At 40.0% G+C, this 21,614-nt stretch overlaps 2 protein-coding genes across 2 annotated transcripts in view; both read right to left on the bottom strand.

The window, feature by feature from the left end:
- Positions 1–3,602: 3,602 nt before the first annotated feature.
- Positions 3,603–21,614, bottom strand: part of LOC121872597 (cyclin-dependent kinase 12-like) — a 112,880-nt gene continuing 94,868 nt past the window's right edge. The window contains exon 3 of the mRNA XM_042375447.1: positions 3,603–9,888. Within this exon, the coding sequence (XP_042231381.1) occupies positions 8,548–9,888 (1,341 nt within the window). The 3' untranslated portion in view covers positions 3,603–8,547. The remainder of the gene's footprint in view (positions 9,889–21,614) is intronic.
- Positions 7,198–8,400, bottom strand: LOC121872775 (serine/arginine repetitive matrix protein 1-like). The gene has a single exon (XM_042375831.1). The coding sequence runs from the start codon at positions 8,398–8,400 to the stop codon at positions 7,198–7,200; it is 1,203 nt and encodes a 400-aa protein (XP_042231765.1).

Genomic DNA, 21,614 nt, shown 5'->3' with positions numbered 1-21,614 from the left:
AGTGAGACATGTTATAGTGAACATTTATTAATTCTAACAATCCTTAAATGTCTCTTGACTTGTTTGAAAATGAGATTACATGTATAATTTGCTGTCATTTCTCAGTTGAAATTATACACTGTGTGTGTGTGTGTGTGTGTGTGTGTGTGTGTGTGTGTGTGTGTGGTACATCGTGAAGCAGGAAGCCCCACTCTACCTCTGTAACTATGCTCTAAATAACACACACACACACACACACACACACACAAACAGTATCAAATTATATCAACTTTTCACTAAAATCTTTAATAGACGAACAATGTTGACTCGACATTTGGTAGGCTATATTAGGCTACCGTTAGATATACTGTATAGCGGATATATTAATTCACTATAACATACAGTTTATTAGAGTAAGCCGTCCCTATATGGTAACCAAGGTCTGTACATTGATACAAATACATTTCCCATACTTAAGTTACACGCATCTACATGTCTTATCTTCTTTACAAAGACACGCGAGAGATGTTCCTGATGAAACTTACTATGGCTTCCTTTAGTTCAGAGAGGTGTGAGGATTTCCTTTGTAAACTGTACCTTTCACTGCTCCCCACAGACAGTAATTAGGGGCGACCGTGGTGGCCAAATGTCCTTTGAAATTATTGTCACGAACACATCGCGCAGTAGCTTAATGGAGACACGAGCTGTGCGAGCAGTAGCACTGTCCTGTTGGAAGGAGCCGCTGGCAATTTCGTCCCTCACTTAAATGTCCATTGAAGGGGTAAAGAATCAGTTCACAATAACGTTCAGAGTTGATTGTGTCACTAAAGACTATAATGTAACTATCGTCTACGGTAGGTGCACACTTACCTTTGGCTCACCCTGTATCTAATGATTTAATCTTTCATATTGTTGACCTACTTAAGCGAGCAGGCAGGTGGTGGTGGTGCACTTTTATCTCTGATTATTGGTAGGGTTAATGTTCCCTGATAACATGGCGATATAGTGGTTATCACATTAGTGGGGTTGACACTACTTACAGCAGGTATGTTGCCAGAGGTTAGGTTAGGTTAGGTTAGGTTAGGGTGTTTAATTATCTCGTGAAATAAGCTGGGGCGTTTAGTCTTCAAGTGATTCGAATAAATGATTCTAGGATGAATGAATCAATGGAGACTGAATCACAGCCTTCCAGTTTAATAATGTTAAGTAGCGACCAGTTGTCATGCGATACCCTCCCCGCATACTGTAGTGCCTGTGTGAGGTGGGTCCTCTCCTCCACCATACTCGTCAACTAATTTTAGGGGTAACTAGAACAATGTAAGCACCTCTCAGCATATTGAAGAGTCCACGATCGTTATCAGAATATGCGGGAGTGTCGCACGACGATTGTTCCTGACTGTACAGTACGTCGATTGAGCAGAGGTAGTGACTGTATTCCCCTACACTATGACAGTATTCCACGGCCCACTCCCATCATGACTCACGTATCATCATCATCATCATTATTTTCATCTTCCTCTTCCTCGTTATCTTTATCGTCATCATTTTCTGCATTGGCATCATTATCATCCTACATCAGTCGACTAATTGGCGTTTCCCCCACCTATAAAGTACAGTACAGTACAGTACAGTACAGTACAGTACTATTATACTTTGCCTTTATATACTGTACATACATACAAATATTTCCTAGTCTTTTATGTACAGACTCAGTATTCTTTTACCAGACTTGAGCATTTAGTTGTCTTATGAACGGCGTGAATATATCTTATGTCCTTGTGAACAGACTAATATATCTATGTACGATGATTATTGTTATGTATGTTTACTGATTAACTAGTTTGTGATGTCTTTATTCACACACTAAGAGTATCACAGTCTTGAGTAGAGAGAGAGAGAGAGAGAGAGAGAGAGTAATCTTATTGGTCGTCAGTGATATTAAAGGGAAAATTAATCAAGGGTTCGACAGAAAGTCATTCTGAAAATTGGATGATTATTGTTGACTGATGGGGAAGGAGGTGAGGGAGGATGGCTCTTCTACTCCTCCTCCTCCTACTATTACTACTACTTTTTTTTTTAACGTGGCCTCCATCCTCCCCTAATAGCCACACCTTCGCCGCCATTTAATTACCTTAAAATTAAATATAACCTAATACATAAGTAGCTATCCTATCTGTGTTGAGTTAGTCGAGCCGCAGATCTATGCGGCATTCAGTGACTGTTGCCTCGTCGATATCTGCAACTGTTGTCGGCTTTGGGGCCGATGCTCTCGTTCCTGAGGCAGCAAAGCCGACCTAAGGAGATAGAAGGACAGTCGACATCTCATCCAGGCTGTAACATAACTTCTGGGCTGCTGCTTCTGTTCAGAGATCACCTCCGCGAGTCTGGCGTAGAAGCATCTTGCACTTGGTCCCATCCACCAGAGGTTGTGAACACTAGAGGAGTGAAGCTGCCTTGATCAACGTTCTACATTCTCTCCCCGTATTCCCTTATCTTGTCGTTCTCGGTCCTCCTGTGTGCAGCATCGAGAGCTAAGTTACGGTGACATGCAGCCATGGGATAAAAAATCCTGATGTCGAAGAAGGCTCGCTGTCCCCGCGTCCAGAATCCTCGAGCACTGACGTCAACACGTGCTTCGTTGGATGTGTTTGAAGTCCTATGTTGGAAATTCTCACCGTCAATGGAAGGAGGGTCGGTTCTACCTAACATCGGCAGATTTCCTTCAACATATTTGCTGTGAGATCCCTTACTTCGTCATGCCTCATGCATACGAAGCCCCCCTTCTTGCACACCATGGCGTGATCGACGTCATAGGAAGAGCCACACACGCATTGGGAGGGCAAACCTTCTACTGGCCGACCGTACCTTAGAGCATTGGCATCTGTAAATTCTTGTTTATTAAGACTACTACTACTACTAATACTACTAATACTACTACTACTACTAATACTATTTTTATTATTAAATCCTAGTACAGCTACTATCTTTTTTTCCATAAAATTCAGACAGTCACATCACCAAAACGCCTAAACGTACAGTAGTGACAAATTGTTTCCTGTTTATTGAGTAGTTATTTAGGACATAGGAATAAGTTGGTGACCCTCTAACGAAATTTTAAGGTCATTTGTGTGTATTTAAGGTCATACGTCTTCAAATATAGACGTTTAACAACAGGTTGGGGCACTATGATCTCGGTGCCTTGTGTGGATACCTGTACTTGTGTCTAAACTTGTAGCTGAGTTTGTGTGTGGCTTGCACCCTTACTTGTTGTCTCTGAATTTATATAAGCTTGTTATTATCTCCAGCTTGGCGTTGTTGTTGTCGCTGTTGGGCTCGGTGTTTTTGTCGTTGTCGAAATCGTCGTCATTAGCGGCTTCATTCTCATTGTTATCGTTATTATCCTCATTATCATCGTTATCCTCATTATCATCGTTATTATCCTCATTATCATCGTTATTATCCTCATTATCATCGTTATTATCCTCATTATCATCGTTATCATCCTCATTATCATCGTTACTATCCTCATTATCATCGTTAGTATCCTCATTATCATCGTTATCATCCTCATTATCATCTTTATCATAATTATTATCTTTAAGGTGGGAGAAAAAAACAAAATATTACTTCGCTTTATATTTTATTATCAGTTTTATACCAGGTAGAGGGAGATATGCGATATCTTTTACAAAACACACGGTAAAGAAAATTCAAAATATCAAATCAAATCACACGTTCATCACACATATATTTAGCCGAGTGAAACATCTAAAATATTTGTTTCACCAGTCTGATATATATTTTTTTTTTTACGTATATTAAAATTTACTTTCCACCTTTCGACAACATTTAATGGTTTTGTATTTTTCTACGGGATGTACAATACATTTATCCAAGGTTCTAAAGGTTTGGTATACAGGAGTGACACTACAGTATACTAGAGTGTCAAGATGATGATATGAGTACAGTGAATTGATATCAGTGTAGCCTGCTGACGTCACTACCAGATCGTGAGAAGATATTATTATTAGTGAGAGATGTCACTGTACGAGAATGACATTAAAAAGTGTATTAAATTAGCAATAGTGGTGATGTCATTATAAAGGAGTGACATCGCCTAAATGTCTTTCACTCCGCCAAGAGGAGTTGACATCAGGAGACATCACCACAGAGATAATGACGTTGAATAAGTTTTACATCGCCACAGACAAATAATGTTCAGAAAGTTGACATCATCATATAGATATTGAGATGATAAGTAACATGACATCACCACACAGAGATGACATTTAAAAGAGACGACATCACCACACAAGATCTCGCAGCCAGAATGTAAACAAATCAGAAGCAAATATCCTAATTGCTTGAAAAACACTGAAACTAAACACTCACTCACAGATAACATCAATAACACATTTCAGATCTGTATGTTACATGTTTTTGTGTCAACAGTTGTCAACACTACGAGTAAAAAAACACTTGAGTCCTGTGTGTGTTGTGTTCATGAGGTGGTTGGTCCTCCGTTCATATAGTCCTACCCCCTCTATAGTTTAGGTGTCCCGTTCCCACCGTTCCTGAATGTTTTCCTGATATAGAGAAGGGTGATGAACTGAGGAACAAGCCTTTCTGAGCATAAATAGAATTATTTTTCTCTTGTAGATTTGTGTGTCGTACAAGACATAGGTCAGAGGAGGCTGTGATTCTAGACTAACAGATGACAGACACAACGCCCTTTTAAAAAACAACAACCCTCTGAAGCACTACTACATAAAGGAACAGCACCATTAATCTGTTCATATTGGCGTGCCTGGGTAAACAAGAGCCATTATTTAACCAATGCTGTGGGAAAGGTAATGTCTGTAGTAATAAATGACCACTTGTGTTTTTGTGTTATGTTTTGGTGGTGGATAATTGCTGCCTGCTTGAACATTCCTGTGTGATGGATAGTTGTGGCTTAGCTATGTATAGGCTTTTTATAACTATGCGGCTTTATATAGCTTTATGCGGCTTTTTATAGCTTTATGTGGCTTTGTTTAGTTTTATATAGCTGTATGTGGCTATATATATATAGCTTTATGCGGCTTTATATAGCTTTATGTGGCTTTACATAGCTTTATGCGGATTTGTATAGCTTCATGTGACTTTATATAGCTCTGTTTGGCTTTGTATAACTTTGTGTAGCTTTATGTAGCTTCATGTGGCTTCATATAGCTTTATGTGGCTTTGTATAACTTCATGTGACTTTATATAGCTTTGTCATTTTATAGCTTCATGTGGCTTTGGAAAACTTTTTGTAACTTCTTATACCTATTGAATTTTTTTTTTTAGCTCTGAGTAGCTTCACGCACTTTATAGTAACTTTGCCTAGCAGTGTACAAATTTTCCCTGGCTTACCGTAGCTTTATATAACTGACTGATTGACTGATCTAGTTGACTTTCGTGACTTTTTCTCCTAGCCAAAGTAAATTAATATTTTACGGGCGTCGAATGGCAAATAGACAGCGTGGAGATGTGGTCAGCCGTCAGTCGAGTGTGCACCTCAAAGTCCCTGCGATCGATCCTGGAAATTGGAGAGGACTCAACACGACATCAGGACTCTCTCTCTCTCTCTCTCTCTCTCTCTCTCTCTCTCTCTCTCTCTCTCTCTCTCTCAATTAGCTCGGTTCCTCTGATTTATATATGTTGGCTTCCATGGTCCGTGGTTCTAGCCCTTCTGGTCCGTGGTTGAATGCTTATTTGGTCCGTTATTGAAGGCTTCCATGGACCGTGATTGTAATTTGTAACCCTTCTGGTCCGTGGTTTAATGTTTATTTGGTCTGTTATTAAAGGCTTCCATGGTCCGTGGTTGAATGCTTATATGGTCCGTTATTAAAGGCGTCCGTGGTCCGTGGTTGAAGCCTCTTCTTATCTATGGCGAATGAGGACGCAAATTTGATATTGATTGATTGGTTGTCGTGTCTGCCGAAATCTCTCTGAGGGCTGGTGTGTGATGGTGATTGGTTGGGATGGTGGTGATGGTGATTGGCTGGGATGGTGGTGGGTGATGGTGATTGGCTGGGATGGTGGTGATGGTGATTGGCTGGGATTGTGGTGGGTGATGGCGATATGCTGGAGTGGTTGAAGGTGGTGATTGGCTGGGATGGTGGTGGTGGGTGATGGTGATTGGCTGGGGTATTAGTGATGGAATATGGTGATTGGCTGGGGTGTTGGTGGTGAATGGTGGTGATTGACTGAAGTGTTGGTGATGATGGAAGATGGTGAATGACTGTGGTGGTGGGGATAGAGGATGATAGCAAGGTGGTAACGATGGAAATGGTAGTGACATTTCATGGTCTCTCGTCGTGAGGTGATTTAATCTTATCTCGTAATAATGTTATATCGTCATGCTTAGTGATATCATGTTTTCAGATTTTGTTGTTGTATTCATGATGTACCAAACTCATGTCATGATGTGATGTCAGGCCGTAATATCATGCCACGATACGCAGAAGGTCAGGTCAAGGTAAGTCATGGCCCGTCGTGTTAATGAAGAGGTAATACGGTATATTTTCCCCCTTTAATTGTGGAGGTTATATCGCATTATATTGTCTCATTTAGGTTGGAACACACAGATAGATACTCAAAGATTCTTACCATGAATTTACTCGTAACTGGGAGATATGAGAATGCATCAAGCTGACTCATTTAAGCTACATCACATTTCCTGGATTCTCAAATGTTCTCGCGACAAAATCATCACTACTGTAAATTGCGAGACATTTGTATTTTATAAGTTTTGAAGTACTAGTTACGTGTTATGAAGGCGTGATCATAATTATTGTCTCTTAGCAATGTTAGTTGGCATTATTTGTGTTTCTACGAGAATTGTTTGTTTTAGGTGAATCAAAGCTGAGTAAATCATGTTTATTTACAGGATATAGGTCGTGTGTGTTGACGGTGTGAATGACTGCACTTGTATTAATGTTAACATCATGTGTATACCAACAGTTACAACAATAAAAAATATGCTTGCGTGATTATATGAAAGTACACAAGGCCATTATATTAATACCCATACGCTTCAGTATGACCACATATTAGCGCGTAGTTTAGGCATATAATACAGTTACTCATCATACATCTACTTGTCCACATTGAAGGGTTATTGGTATATACATGTATAACACCTCACTAACGTTGTTTAGGACCTTGAGTATAACAGGTCTTGAGGTTGACCACTCAGCCGGAATCGTCAAAAACGAAACAGTTGATCAGAGTCGGGATGAAGGAGAAGACATCTATGGCGTACAGGGGGCGCCACAGACGGTCGAAGGGTGTCAGCGTCTCCCTTGGCCTCTCGTACCCCTGAGCTTGTTGGTCTCTGGCAGGTTTAGGATTGACCCTGGTGTTGGACCCCCGGGACCCTGGACGACTGGAGGTGGTGTCCTTCCGTTTGTTGGTGATATCGGAACAGGACCCACGGCGTGATGGTGATGTGATGCGGGGGTTTCGCTCACACCAGGAGGAGGGGCGTGGTGAGGAGGTAGCCTCTGGGTGCTGTTCTAACCCAGAGGGACAGCCTGATGGGGAAGTAACGTGTGGCTGTTTTTCAGACCAAGAGGAACGGCGTGATGGGGATGTGACCTTGGGATGCTGTTCTAACACCGAGGGGCGGCGTGATGGGGATGTCACGTTTTGTTTCTCCGACCAGGAAGAACGGCGTGATGGAGAGTTGATGTGTGGGTGTTTTTCAGACCAGGAGGAACGGCGTGATGGAGATGTAACCTGGGGATGCTGTTCTAACACCGAAGGGCGCCGTGATGGGGAGGTCACGTTATGTTTCTCCGACCAAGAGGAACGGCATGTGGGAGATGTAACCAGGGGGTAATGATCTAAGCAGGAGGAGCGGCGTGATGGAGAAGGAGCCTGAGGGTCTGACCCGGAAGACCGAGATGATGCAGAAAATGCCACCGAGGACTGGTCTGAGCCCGAGGAACGGCGTGATGGAGATGTGAACTGAGGATATTGATCAGACCCAGAGGAACGTCGTGACCCGAAGGAACGGCATGATGGAGAGATGGCCTGTGGGTAGTGATCAGACCCAGAGGAACGGCGTGATGGAGATGTGGCTTGCGGGAACTGATCTGATGCTCCAGAGGAACGACGTGATGAAAATCCGAAATAGGGATATTCTAATCCCGATGAACGCCGTGATGGAGAGGGGCTCTGTGAAGAGTGGTCCGATATAGAGGAACGGCGTGATAAGGAGGTGACCTGGAGATAGTTGTCCGAGCCAGAGGAACGGCGTGATGACGAAATACAGTAGGGATATTGGTCTAGTCCTGAGGAACGGCGTGATGGAGAAGGGCTGTGTTGATACACATCTGATGATCCCGATGAACGGCGCGACAAGGAGGTGATCGGCGGGCACAAATCTGCCATCGAGGAACGCCGGGATAAGGAAGAGGCCTGCGACTGGTCCGACAATGACGACTGACGTGAGAGTGAAGCGGTGAGGAGCTGCTGGTCTGACCCGGAGGCACGATATGGCACCGTAGAGACCTGGTACTGGTGATGGCGAGTTGGACGTCACTTGACCTGTAAACCAGTTAGAGAGGACGCCACTTCTCCGACGTCGTCATCTTTGGGCGTCTTAAGGTACTGCTCGATCACGGAGCCCAGCAGTCCCGCGTCGATGGTTGACCCAGACGAATCCCACGGCAGCTTACCTTCTTTATCTTCCCCGTCCTTTTCGTTCTCTTCCACTTCGTCTTCCTCTTCGGGAGTCTCCAGTGCCGAGCAGTTCTGAGATAGTAGAGGCAACGCAACGTAATCACAGTCAGTTCTGCGGATTGTAATGGGGACTTTAGGTCCGTCGCCGTCAGGCTTTGCGCCGCTCGTTGGATTCTGTTGATTATCCCAACACACAGCGATGCTCTGAGAGCGACCTCTGGCGCGTGGGTTGGGGAGACTAGGAGGTTCTGGAGGAACATCTTCAGGCAGTGGCCTTCCTGGGGGCGTGAGGCGGTGTGTTGTTCCGAGTAGTGATACCAAATCATTGTTAGTTACCACGATGCCCGCGCGATCTGACACCGTGCTGAAAGAGTGACGTTTGGGAGCTTCCACTGGTGATGAGGGAGTAGCGGTGCCGTGGTAAGACCATTTGCGGGTGCGTCTAGCGGCAGCAACAGCGTTCTCTTCATCCTCTTCCCACTGAGTCATCTCCATCACCTGCTCTACCGGCGATGATCGGATCTTGAGCTTCACCTTACGTCCCCCTGGAACACCGACGACGCCCCCGACAGGGCTCTCGAGTTCCCCGCCGTCCTCCACTCCTTCTCCGAGATTAAGACTGAAAGCCTTTTTCAGACAGCGTTTGACTTTAGATCCGGAATTGCGACGTATTGGTTGTCCTTCTATGAACTCCACCACTCCCGTGGGAGACACAAGGGAGCCTCGGGACTCCCGTGAAGATCCTCGTGAGAAGGAACCTCTTTTATTGAGAGACGGAGGTGGCGCCCAGCGTTGCGTGGGAGATCTCAGAGGTGGTGACTTGTTTGTTGGGGAGCGATTGGGAGACTGAATAGTTGGGGAGCGACTACATGGTGAGCGAGCTGTAGGACTTTTACTGCCAGGACTCCTGCAGGTTGTAGGACTCCGAGAAGCTGGACTTTTGTTTGCAGGGCTGCGTAGGGCGGGACTCCTTGCTGTAGGGCTGCGACACGTAGGACTCCTGCTTCCAGGACTCTTGAGTGTCGGGCTCTTACTGCGGCCTCGAGTAAAGGACAGGATCTTGGCTCTTAGGTTTGTCCAGGATGGCATGTTTGTCTCCTCCTCGGGCGTGAGCAGGGCGTCACCAGCCTGAGCCTCGCAGTCTACAGACGGCGGGGGTGGATTCTGATCCAGCAAAGAGTAGGACGATCGACGCATCTGTGGGGAGACGAAAAATAGAGGAGAATTACAATCTTGTTACATCTTATGAGTTATGGAGGACAAAGGTTACGTAAATTATAGCCAAATAAACACATGATCAACACACACTGTCCTGTATATCCTAATTGAAGGGAAACATGCACAGGGAAAACCCAGCCGCCGTGCAAATTATGTACACCGCGTAATTATTATGTGAGTTGAAAACAACAGCAGTCGTCCTCACACACTCGAAGGCATACTATACTGTGTCTTCCCTGGCCATGAGCTCCAGGTGTTTAGCCGTGAATTAATTGTGTGTTACTTGATGTGCTTTGGTCGTAGCTGGTGGATGTGTCATCGAGAATCTTGATGACTTTATGCTAAGTCATTCTATTAATAAAGAGATGTGTGCTGAAATGTAGACGTTAGTAGTGTCTGTCTGTCTGTCTGTCTGTCTAGGTTAAAATTGTCTCTCCACTACATTGTGATTAACCTCTTAATTTCTGGAACTTATTACAAACAATAATATTCTTAGAATACATTATTGTGGTCTCCCAAACGTAAATTAGCCTTCTCGTAAGATCCACCTTTAGTTGTGTTAGATCTCGTAAGATCTTCCTTCAGCTGTGTTATATCTCGTAAGATCTTCCTTCAGCTGTGTTATATCTCGTAAGATCCTCCTTCAGCTGTGTTATATCTCGTAAGATCCTCCTTCAGCTGTGTTATATCGCAAGATCCTCCTTCAGCTGTGTTATATCTCGTAAGATCTTCCTTCAGCTGTGTTATATCTCGTAAGATCTTCCTTCAGCTGTGTTATATCTCGTAAGATCCTCCTTCAGCTGTGTTATATCTCGTAAGATCTTCCTTCAGCTGTGTTATATCTCGTAAGATCTTCCTTCAGCTGTGTTATATCTCGTAAGATCTTCCTTCAACTGTGTTATATCTCGTAAGATCCTCCTTCAGCTGTGTTATTTCTCGTAAGATCTTCCTTCAGCTGTGTTATATCTCGTAAGATCTTCCTTCAGCTGTATTATATCTCGTAAGATCTTCCTTCAGCTGTGTTATATCTCGTAAGATCTTCCTTCAGCTGTGTTATATCTCGTAAGATCTTCCTTCAGCTGTGTTATAATCTCGTAAGAGTGGCAGAGGACCCTAGTTAACAGCCAACAACTTGAGGTAGATGTTCCATAATGCTGAAGAGGACTTGGCAAGATTGGTCCACAAGTCATGTTGATACAAGCCAGTGCGATGTCGCCCTTTCAATTACATTCAAGTTTCTCCACGGCGAAGTTTCGTGGTGTGTTAGTCAGCTCCATTAACGCACTCACTCACTCACTCACTGATGGATTGAGTCACAGAGCCCGCAAAGATTTATGCTATTTATTGTTGTTTTTCTTATTATTTGTAAAGATTTAAAGCGATGTTATCAAGAGCAGACATAATATGCATGATGAAGCACTGGTAATGACGTAATATCTTAGTTAATGAGGTAAACATATATTTAAAGGTTGTAGTAATGAGGCAGAAGGATTAATGAGGTAAATGATATTGACGGGTAAAAGATAATGATGTAAAAATTATCTCTTAAAAGATAATTGGGAAGTTTATTAAACTCAATCGCAAAATGAATATGAAAGATCATCATAAATAATAACAATAATGATAATAATAATAATAATATTAATAATAATAATAATGGTAAGAATAATAATGAAAATAATGTTAATATTTCACAGTGAGGTAATGCTATTATCATTATTATGATTATTATTATTATTATTATTAATATTATTATTATTATTATTATTATTATTATTATTATTATTATTATTATCATTATTATTATTATTATTATTATTATTATTATTATTATTATTATTATTATTATTATTGATAGTTATTATTGTTATAAACATTAGTATTTTTCTCCTCCAGGGGATTAGGAGGTTAATAATTTGGGAGGTTGTAGTTCTTTTAGTGTAGAGGTCAGTGACGCCAAGTGTGTGTGTCAAATAATAAATAAATAATAATAATAATAATAATAATAATAAACGGTTTATTAATAGAGTTGCAGCCGGTGGCTGAAAATATACAAACTTACATTTGATTTAGACATAATGATATGCGTTGAATACATTTACAGGGCTGTACAGTACATAAATCAGGAGTTGTTTATTATTTTAACAATAGATGGGATGGTGCTATTTTTATATCTATCGGTGCGGGCTCTTATGGGCTGAATTTTGTTGTAGTGGGGGACTGCGCTAGGTGGGTGGGGGGCTGCCGGTGGCAGGAGGTGGCGATGACGGGGGTGGTGCAGTAGTCCATTGCCAAACCTTGTTAGTGCCTGGTGGTGGAGGTCACTGAGGGATGGCATTTCCAGGGTGGAGAGAGCGTTGGTGTAGCCGGAGTAGTCTGCGCCGAGCACGATTCTGCAGGCCCTTTTCTGTACCTTCTCTAGCTGACGTTGTTGGGTGGCTGGTGACGCATACGTTAGTTTAGGGAGAATAAAGGCGTTGTAGATAGTCCTCAGCTCTGGCGTGGGTGTCCCAAGTGACCTGAGTCGTCGTAGCACGTAGCATGTGTGTGTGTGTGTAAAACCCTTCGTAAATGGTACTTGTATACATCAATGACTGGCTTTGTGCCTGTTCAACTTCAGCTCTAGCCGCACCATTACATACTTACGACATTTCTATTCTTCGCCGTGATATCATAATTAACTTACAGCAATAATTGAATTATTTTTTGTAATGTTCGTTCTCATAGTCTTTGATGTTGTGTTGTTCGGTGACGTTTTAATATTTCTCTATGCCAATATGGATGAAAAATTACATTGGTCACTAATTCTGTCGGACGTGGCCTTTCATGGGAATTATTCAGTAATTAGTTAAACTTGATGCCAATAAATTTGCCATGGCTGAATGTACGTGACTGTCTGTATGTTATTGTGACAGCGATATTTTATTGTCATTAACCGGTGTGAGTATAACATTATTATTATTATTATTATTATTATTATTATTATTATTATTATTATTATTACTATTATTATCTTCAATATATTTTTAGTATTACCTTCTCATTCATGTCATTATTATTAACTAAATAAATCAATAAAAGTGACGTCCCCGTAGTGAAGGGTTAACGCACTAATGATTAGCGATATCCTCCCCTCCCACCCCCCGGCGATATTTCAGGTATTGGTTGACTTTAAAACTGAACCGTATTACCATCTTAGAGCTTAATAACTTATTGGTAACAACTTAACATACCAGTAACAAACATTTAAACCCGGGGAGCATTTTAACACGAAGCTTGAATAATATCATACCCTATCATATTAACGATTGATATTATACCCTTAGCATACTAGTACGAAGCTTTATTATCACACCCTATCATACTCGGAGCAGACGATGGATAATAATCATACAGGCATCATTATAGCGTGAAGGAGGCGGAGGTCCACTAATTGTGTTAAATAGTCTCCATCATTATGAACAGGGGAGCAGCGGCATGACCTTCCCTCCTATCGGTGACTTGTTAATTCCAGTTCCCTCCCTCGGCGCGGTCACTAACAGGCACTGGCTACACCCCCCCCTCTCCTCCCCCCCCCTCAGGTCATTCATATACATTAATGCATTTACTCCATTTCCCCCGGCTGTTATTTATTTATGGCAACTCCATTTCCCTCGACGGTCACTTGTATGTATTAATTTCATTTCCCCCGACGGTCACTTGTATGTATTAATTTCATTTCCCCCGACGGTCACTTGCATATATATATATATAAACTTCATTCCCCCCGGCTGTTATTTATCTATATCAACTCCATTTCCCCCGACTATCAGTAACTGGTATCACCCGCCTACGTCCCTTCTGCATGTTACTGGAATGCTATTAAACCCCAAGGATTACCCGATTCCATTTCCCCCGTCGTTTGCTAATTTATCCAGTTCAAACAAGAGTATAAGACATTTGCTCTGCACTGACGCCACTTTCCCCGGGGCCTAGAATAGAGGAGGGGGTGGAAGGTTGTGTAAGCAAGACAGTACAACTCATTAAACTTTGGGGACTAGTTGATTTTAGCCCCGTCCCTCGGCGGTCGATAGATAGATGGATAGATATTCAATGAAATCACCGTAAAAGTTTATAATGATTCAGCGAGTATATAGTTAATACAGTTCGATCAATGATAGCCAACAAAAATCCACTGAACAAGCGATGATTGCGATCCAGCAAGGTTCAGTAATACATGGAGGATGTTGCTCTCCCTGAAGGCAATGACATGTCAAGAACGACGAGTTGATTCCAGTTCGCAGAGGAGTAATGCATTGACTGAGAACTTTGCTTTATTCCATCGAGTGTGTGTGTGTGTGCATTATTGTGATTTAACTCCACTTTCCCCGGGGATTACGTGACTCCACTTCCCCCAGCGGTTCTTGAATTATTTAGGTCCTGTGAATCGAAAAGATTTTAGTACACATTGACTCCTCTTCCCCCTTGAGAGGTAAACAAACTGCTCAGAATGCCTGGCCTCCATATTTCCTGCGGGTGAACTAATTATTCATTATGAGTTTCCTCCAGGACCCGCAAAAGTTACTGAGTTAATGGTAAGGTAAATTTAATTCCATTTCTCCCAGTGAGTTGAAATGGCGTCCTTGGAGATAATTCAAAATTATGTTTTGATACAATTTCACACCACAATTAAAATAGAACGAAAATCATATAATCTTGATATAACAATGTACTCGCAGACTAAGCTGCTGATCGATACATTCAATCTGTGGAAAGTTAATGAGAGGAAACGTAATTTGTTGCAGACGAATCGACGGACGGACAGCGTCACTGTTGGATCCCATAAATTGTCGGTCACAAAAAAAGATCTGAATGCTCAAATATTCTTCTGTAACAATTTTCTACTCCAGTTGGTGTTGTTATAACACGCTTTACTTGGACACTTTCCCTTCTACCATTATGTTACAAGCATGAAATATGATATGAAATGTGACATCCAACTCGCAGGTATTTTTTTTTCTAAATACTAAACTAACTCATTAGGTTGTGTCAGGTTAGGTTCGGTGTACAGACAAATAAGATTTTTTCAGATATTAGTCGAATGATGTAACTGTCTAATGTAACCTCCCTTAACTGTACCAGAACATATTATAAATGTCATATTTCACGGAAACGGATCATATCATAAACATTTCACAATTTCCCTGTAACATGTGCTGTACATTAATAATAATAATAATAATAATAATATTAATAATAATAATAATAGTGTACAGTCGAAGGATATATCTTGAGTCGGTACAAAAAATATGTAGTTATAACTGACATTTAATTAAATATGAACAGATTGAGGTATAAAAATTATATAATAGTAAATAAATAGAAATATGAATGAAAAATAAATGCTCTCAAATAGACATTGGGGAATAAAACGAGTTAGCAGCGACAGGTAATAATTGTCTAAATGGTTGACAGGTATTGGTGGTGACAGCCTTTGAGGAATCATCTTTACGTGAGAGAGAGAGGGAGGGGGAGGGGGTTATACCTACACATGGAGCTTGGCTGGCTCGTAGGAATCTCGTTATCACACAGGTCATCAACGGGGTAATTGTTTTCTCTACGAAACAAATCTACGTTCAGTATGGTAGTACAAAAATTCTACGTTAATCGAATTTTTTGGTGAAATTATTCTGCAAGTGAGTGATAGAACGTTCGTCTCGCAGGTGAATGGCTCCAGGGTCAGTTTCCAGAGTGGAGGAGTGAGATCCTTGTACTCTGACCGTACACACTGACCATAGATGAGTATATTACTTGTCGATGGTGGAACAACTAACTGGATTGCTGAAATCCCGTCAAGAGGATGGAGTAACCCTTAATAGCTGGTGAAGGATGGTGGCAGTAACCCCCAAAATCTGTCAAGAGGAGAGTAACCCTTAATAGCTGGTGGATGAGGGAGGCAGTAACCCCCAAAATCTGTCAAGAGGATGAAGTAACCCTTAATAGCTGGTGAAGGATGGTGACAGAACCCTCTGCCGAGGGGTGGGCTGCTGAATGGTAAGACTGAGCACCTGCCCGACCTTGCTTCATCGTAGCAGGAAAAGGCTTCTAGTGGTAGAAAAAGGTAGCGGGATATTTTGGGATTAAAGCTTAGAATGGACATCTGGTGGGGAGGGGGGGGGAGGAAAATAACCACTACAGTACCGTCTACACTCTATCCACTACACTATCATTTACAGTATACTCCATCCATTGCACTATCATATTCACTACATTATCATCTATACTACATCCATCTTTGGGGGTGGGGAACCTTCATGGCATTTCTGGGGTGCATGCACCTCTCCAGGGCAAAATTTCAGCTTTGAAACTGTAGCTGTGTAAAGTGTACAGTAACACACACTGTACTTTATATAAATAAATTTCCTAAGAATCTACGCTGACCTGTGATATATATATATATATATATATATATATATATATATATATATATATATATATATATATATATATATATATATATATATATATATATGCAAGTAAATCACTGTAGGTGCGCGTGATCTATATGCTGATAACCACAAGATATATATATATATATATATATATATATATATATATATATATATATATATATATATATATATATATATATATATATATATATATATATATATATATATATATATATATATAGACAAAATTACACAGGAAAAGGAAAACACTGGAGCACCTTAGCTTTCGTGTTTATTCAAGACATCTTCAGAGGCAACTGAATTTACAGGGACTGAGAGAAACTTATATGCAATGGGTGATCTATATAACATCAGGTCAGGTCAATAACATGAGACCGACTAATCCTACTGAACATGACACATTTCTCAAATTTATCGAGTTACGCGTTACTGTCAATGTTTTTAGGGCAAATGGAAAGATTTATAAACAAATATTTGGCATGATCATGAGTAATTGTCTTTCTGCTCCTTTAGCCTGTATTTACATGGAGTTTTTTAAAGCTAAATTATTACCCAACACAGGTGACTTTATTCCTCCATGGTATAGATATGTAGATGATGTTCTTTGTCTTTGGCCTAGAAACAGTGACCCAATAGAATTTTTGGACAATCTTAATGATCTTGTCCCTCGTATTATCTTCAAAACTGAAAGAGAAATAAATGTATCCCTTCCATCTCTTGATATGCTTGGCTACCCTACATTGTTTGTTGATCGTTGTCTTAAAAGGGCTAAAAAAATCCCTTTATTGTACTCATACTAGACACGTCCCTATATTTAAGAATATTTTGACTACCTTATCGTAAGGAAATTGTCCCGTTAGTTCAGTCCCTTAAATTATTAACATTATTGTTGTTATTAAGTATGACTCAACTATTACTAGTATGTTAATTAAGAACAGCCCAACCTTGAATGTTAATGGAAGTGTTTACTGTATTCCATGTAGCAGTTGTAATGGAAAATGTAGGACAGACTGGGAAGGCATTACAACTTAGAATAAAACAGCACAGGTATAATATTAGAACAGCGTCTGAAAGCAGTGTAGTTTTCGTTTATATAAGGAACAATAATCATCCCCTGGATTGGAAAAACAGTATAGAAGTGTTTAAAACAACATGTGTCACAGAAGGACGTCTGGTTGAAGCAAGTCAATTAAGGAAATTAGTTCTATAAACTTCAGTGATGGTCAGAAGGATTAGTGGGTCTCGTATTTTTTACCTGACTTGACCTAACCTGTTATGTCACCCATTTTTATAAGCTCTTCTTTCTTTTGTGTGTGTGGCTGTCTGTTCCAGCCACAGCTCTAAAACAGTCTTCAAACACAGTTACTAATTTATAAGTGACTTCAACCTACTCTCTCTCTCTCTCTCTCTCTCTCTCCATTCTTTGTTAGCTCCTCCCTCCCTCGGGGAATCAGTGGGTGTATGTTAATTAATCCTACACTTGCATTTTTGTTCTTGTGAAAGAAGACGTAATTTGCTCGACCTCGGAGCAGAGCGAACAATGTTGGAAAACTTACTCGAACAGGGTTGTTACCTCTAACGAACCAAACAAACGATTACTTGTGGTATTAGTTTAATTTTGCTGGTTCGTGTCGCCTAATTTTAGCTAATAATAATAATGATAACAATAGTAATACTAATGATAATAATAATAGTGGTAATGATAATAAGAATTGTAGTAATGATCATATTAATGTTAATAACGTCCATGTTCGTGATATTTCTCCAGCACTGTTCATCTCACAGGCAGGTTCCTCCTCTGAAGGAAGTCAACAAGCTGGTTAATTATTTCCTGTACTGAGTTTTCTTTTAATTAACTCAACATATATTAATTAACGTAACTTTTTTTAAATAACCTGATATGGTACGTCTAACATTGCTCACTGGAGATATCGAATAAAATTGACTAATCACCAAAGATATGAGTTGAGGGTGAGCTTATAGGCGTGAATATAGATAGTCAACTGTTTCTTGTTAACGTTTTTGTCTAGGCTTTATGTGTTGTCAGTCGCCAGCTTGGTTTTGATCTTGTCTGTCGCAGCTCTGAACTCGGCTGAGTCTCAGCTGTTATGTGTGCGTCTGCGGGAATCACCTAAGTGCTGCTCACCGTGTGTAAAATTCATGCCAACCGACCTTGCACTGGTAAATTGTCTCTATATAATGGGAACTCAGCGAGGTTGGTCAGTCCTTCTGAGAGTAAACAGACAATATCAACATACTCCCGTCATTTCCCGTCACTTGCAAATAAAAACAACTTAATATATTTACCTGTATTAAAAGTCCTTTACAGTTTCCATTAACATTATATCAAATTTTCCGTCCCATTCTGCGTGATAGAACTTTCAAAACTCCCATTTCAACTTTGTATATTTTTTTTGGGGGGGGAATACAGGCAATTAGCTGACCATACTGTAATATTTATATGAACTATTACGGATGTCCTTCTAACATTGTGTGCTTAAAGCCTCTCGTTAAACACTTATAGGTTATGTCATTTATATACCCGTGATGCAGTCATATTATCTGTGTAATGGACCAAAGATGTATCCTGTACGTGTGTCCAGAAAGTTACTGGAAACTTTACGTGAGGTATTTATATAATTTACCAAAATTTTAGACAGTTTATGGGTCATCTCCTTCATCGTGGTTTGTTTTCTTCACAATATTTACTAAAGAATTTATACTAATGTATCAGATGTGAATTAAATACCGGGAAAAGGAAAAGTGAATCTGACTTTACGTAAAAAAAAAAAAATTGCTCGCAACCTTCTTGAATTTAAAGAAACATCATTGATTTATTACTGGTTTTAATAGGACACCTCCATGAATAACAGCTCAGTGGCCCACCTTTGTTGAGATCACACATAAGTCAATGAAATTTGGGTAATTTCCTCCCCATAGTGCCGAAAACCCTGAGATCACAACCTACTTGCAATTTCTCAAGTATATTTAAAGTGCATTTTTTTCCTTACTTCCTTACTGGATATTCATTTAATATATTATAAGAAATATAGTTAAGTGAAAATCCCGAGGTAAACAAACTATGATTTAAGTACCAGGTGCCTGAAATAATATACAGTACAGTATAAGTTGACATTGCCCACTATACTTTACGGGATCATTGATGTTTTATGAATCGTAAGATAAATATATTTGTTACGATATTACACACACATACACACACACACACACACACACACACACACACACACACACACAAAACAGTAATATTACCTTCCAAACTTTGTATCATTTAATTTTTCGGCTCTTGATAATCAGACTAAATTTGTTTTTAATCGTCAATGAAAACTTGTAGAGGAAAAATTATCTGGAAAGGTTGCCTGGTGATGGAACTCATAAATCACCATGATAAAGAGTCTGGTGGGAGGTCAGTTTATCTTTGTTTATCATTCAACTTGTAAGGCGATATTTGTGTAGCGAGAGGTTATCATATCTCCATCAAGGTAATTTATGTTAACAAATTATCTTTACCCTGAGTAATAACTGTTCCCATTCTAACTGTAATTTTACCTATGGTTGTATTTCTTAATTAATAATATGAAAAGACCACTATATATACCAACAACATTCACGTAATAACCAAACCTAACCTAACCAATTACTTCTTTTCCCCCCCCCGTGACACCATGAAGCGCTGTGCTGTTACAGGAGTAAGGTTTAGGTAATTAGGTTTCATGCAGACCAAAGGGAATCGAACACTATCTGTCTTGATAATGATACTTGTGGGAAATTATGGTGAGGATGGTGAATGTGATGATAGTGAGTGATGATGATGAATGTAGTAGTGTGGTGATGGTGATAATGATAATGATGATGATTAATATGATGATAGCGTGAAATAATGGTAATGATGGTGATTATGATAAATATAATGATAGTGAGTGGTGATGATGATAGATATAATGATAGTGTGTGATGATGATGATGAATATTATGGTAGTGACACATTTTCTAATATAAAGCTAGAGAATCCGTGGAAAATGATACCCTGTAATAAGTCATTTCACGAAAGTCCTCAAGATTACATGAAACCTCCTAAACATTATAGGGATTTAGGTGAAAATGTTACACTTATTCCTTTTAACATATACACACAGGCATACACGTCATACATAAGTAAATGCACATGCAGCTATACATACAGATATAGGTGCCATACACACACACACACACACACACACACACACACAGGACATAGCTAGGCAAATAAATGTGTAGATAAAGCAATAGATTATTGAATAGTCTACGCATTTATAGGAATGATAAAAATAGACTAACGAATATATAGTAACAAACCGCTAATTGAATATACAAATACTTATAGATTGACAGATTAAGAGAAGAGTTGAAGCGGTAGTGGTAGTAAAATAGACAGACAGATAGATAATAGAGTTCAAAATGGTGATAGATAGTAGGATATAAAACAATTTAATAACTTATTATATTCCATTAACCAGCTCCCCTCGTCAAACCGACCCAGTTGCGAATAGGTACCTAACGCTGCAGTTGGGTAAAGCTGGTCGAGTGTAGTATCAGCCTTGTTGCTGCTAACTTGTGTACAGTACCTGAAAGCTTTATATGCCGTGTACTGTATCCGTACCGCCCTTCACACCTCTGCTAGACGTGTGGGACGTACTTTAACTTTCAGTGAAGGAAGAGATTAAACCAATGGCTTTTGATTGTTCATGATAACGTACACTGGTTATGCATTGTTCTCAATCACGTACATTGGTGAAAGATTGTTCTTGATTACGTAAAGTAGACATAGATGTTTTTGATCACGTACAGTGGAAATAGGCTTCCTGATCAAGTACAATAACAATATTTTATTCAGGGTCACGTACAATAACAATATTTTACTCGGGGTCACGTACAATAACAAAATATTGTTCATTCATCACGCATAATAATAGTTTGTTCGTGATTGGGTACTGTACATTAACAATAGATTGTTCATGACGACGAGTACACACAATAGTTCATGGAAAAATGAACACTTTGTTAAGAGGAAAATGGGAGATTGAAACGCAATTTTCTCTGTAGTTTTCGGTCAACAAAAGCGAAATGATTGAACCATTGAGTGTATGACAACAAATATTCTTATTCGCTGCGTAAAAAATCGAAGTCAAAAAATATTTTGAAAAAATTACCAATTCTTTTAATAAATTATATGTATGACTATTTGTTTTTATT

This window comes from Homarus americanus, unplaced genomic scaffold (assembly GCF_018991925.1).
Source record: "Homarus americanus isolate GMGI-L3 unplaced genomic scaffold, GMGI_Hamer_2.0 scaffold39155, whole genome shotgun sequence".
Taxonomy (NCBI): Eukaryota; Metazoa; Arthropoda; class Malacostraca; order Decapoda; family Nephropidae; genus Homarus; species Homarus americanus.
The sequence above is the reverse complement of the archived record's forward strand: the minus strand, read 5'-3'. Positions and strand labels throughout refer to the sequence as shown.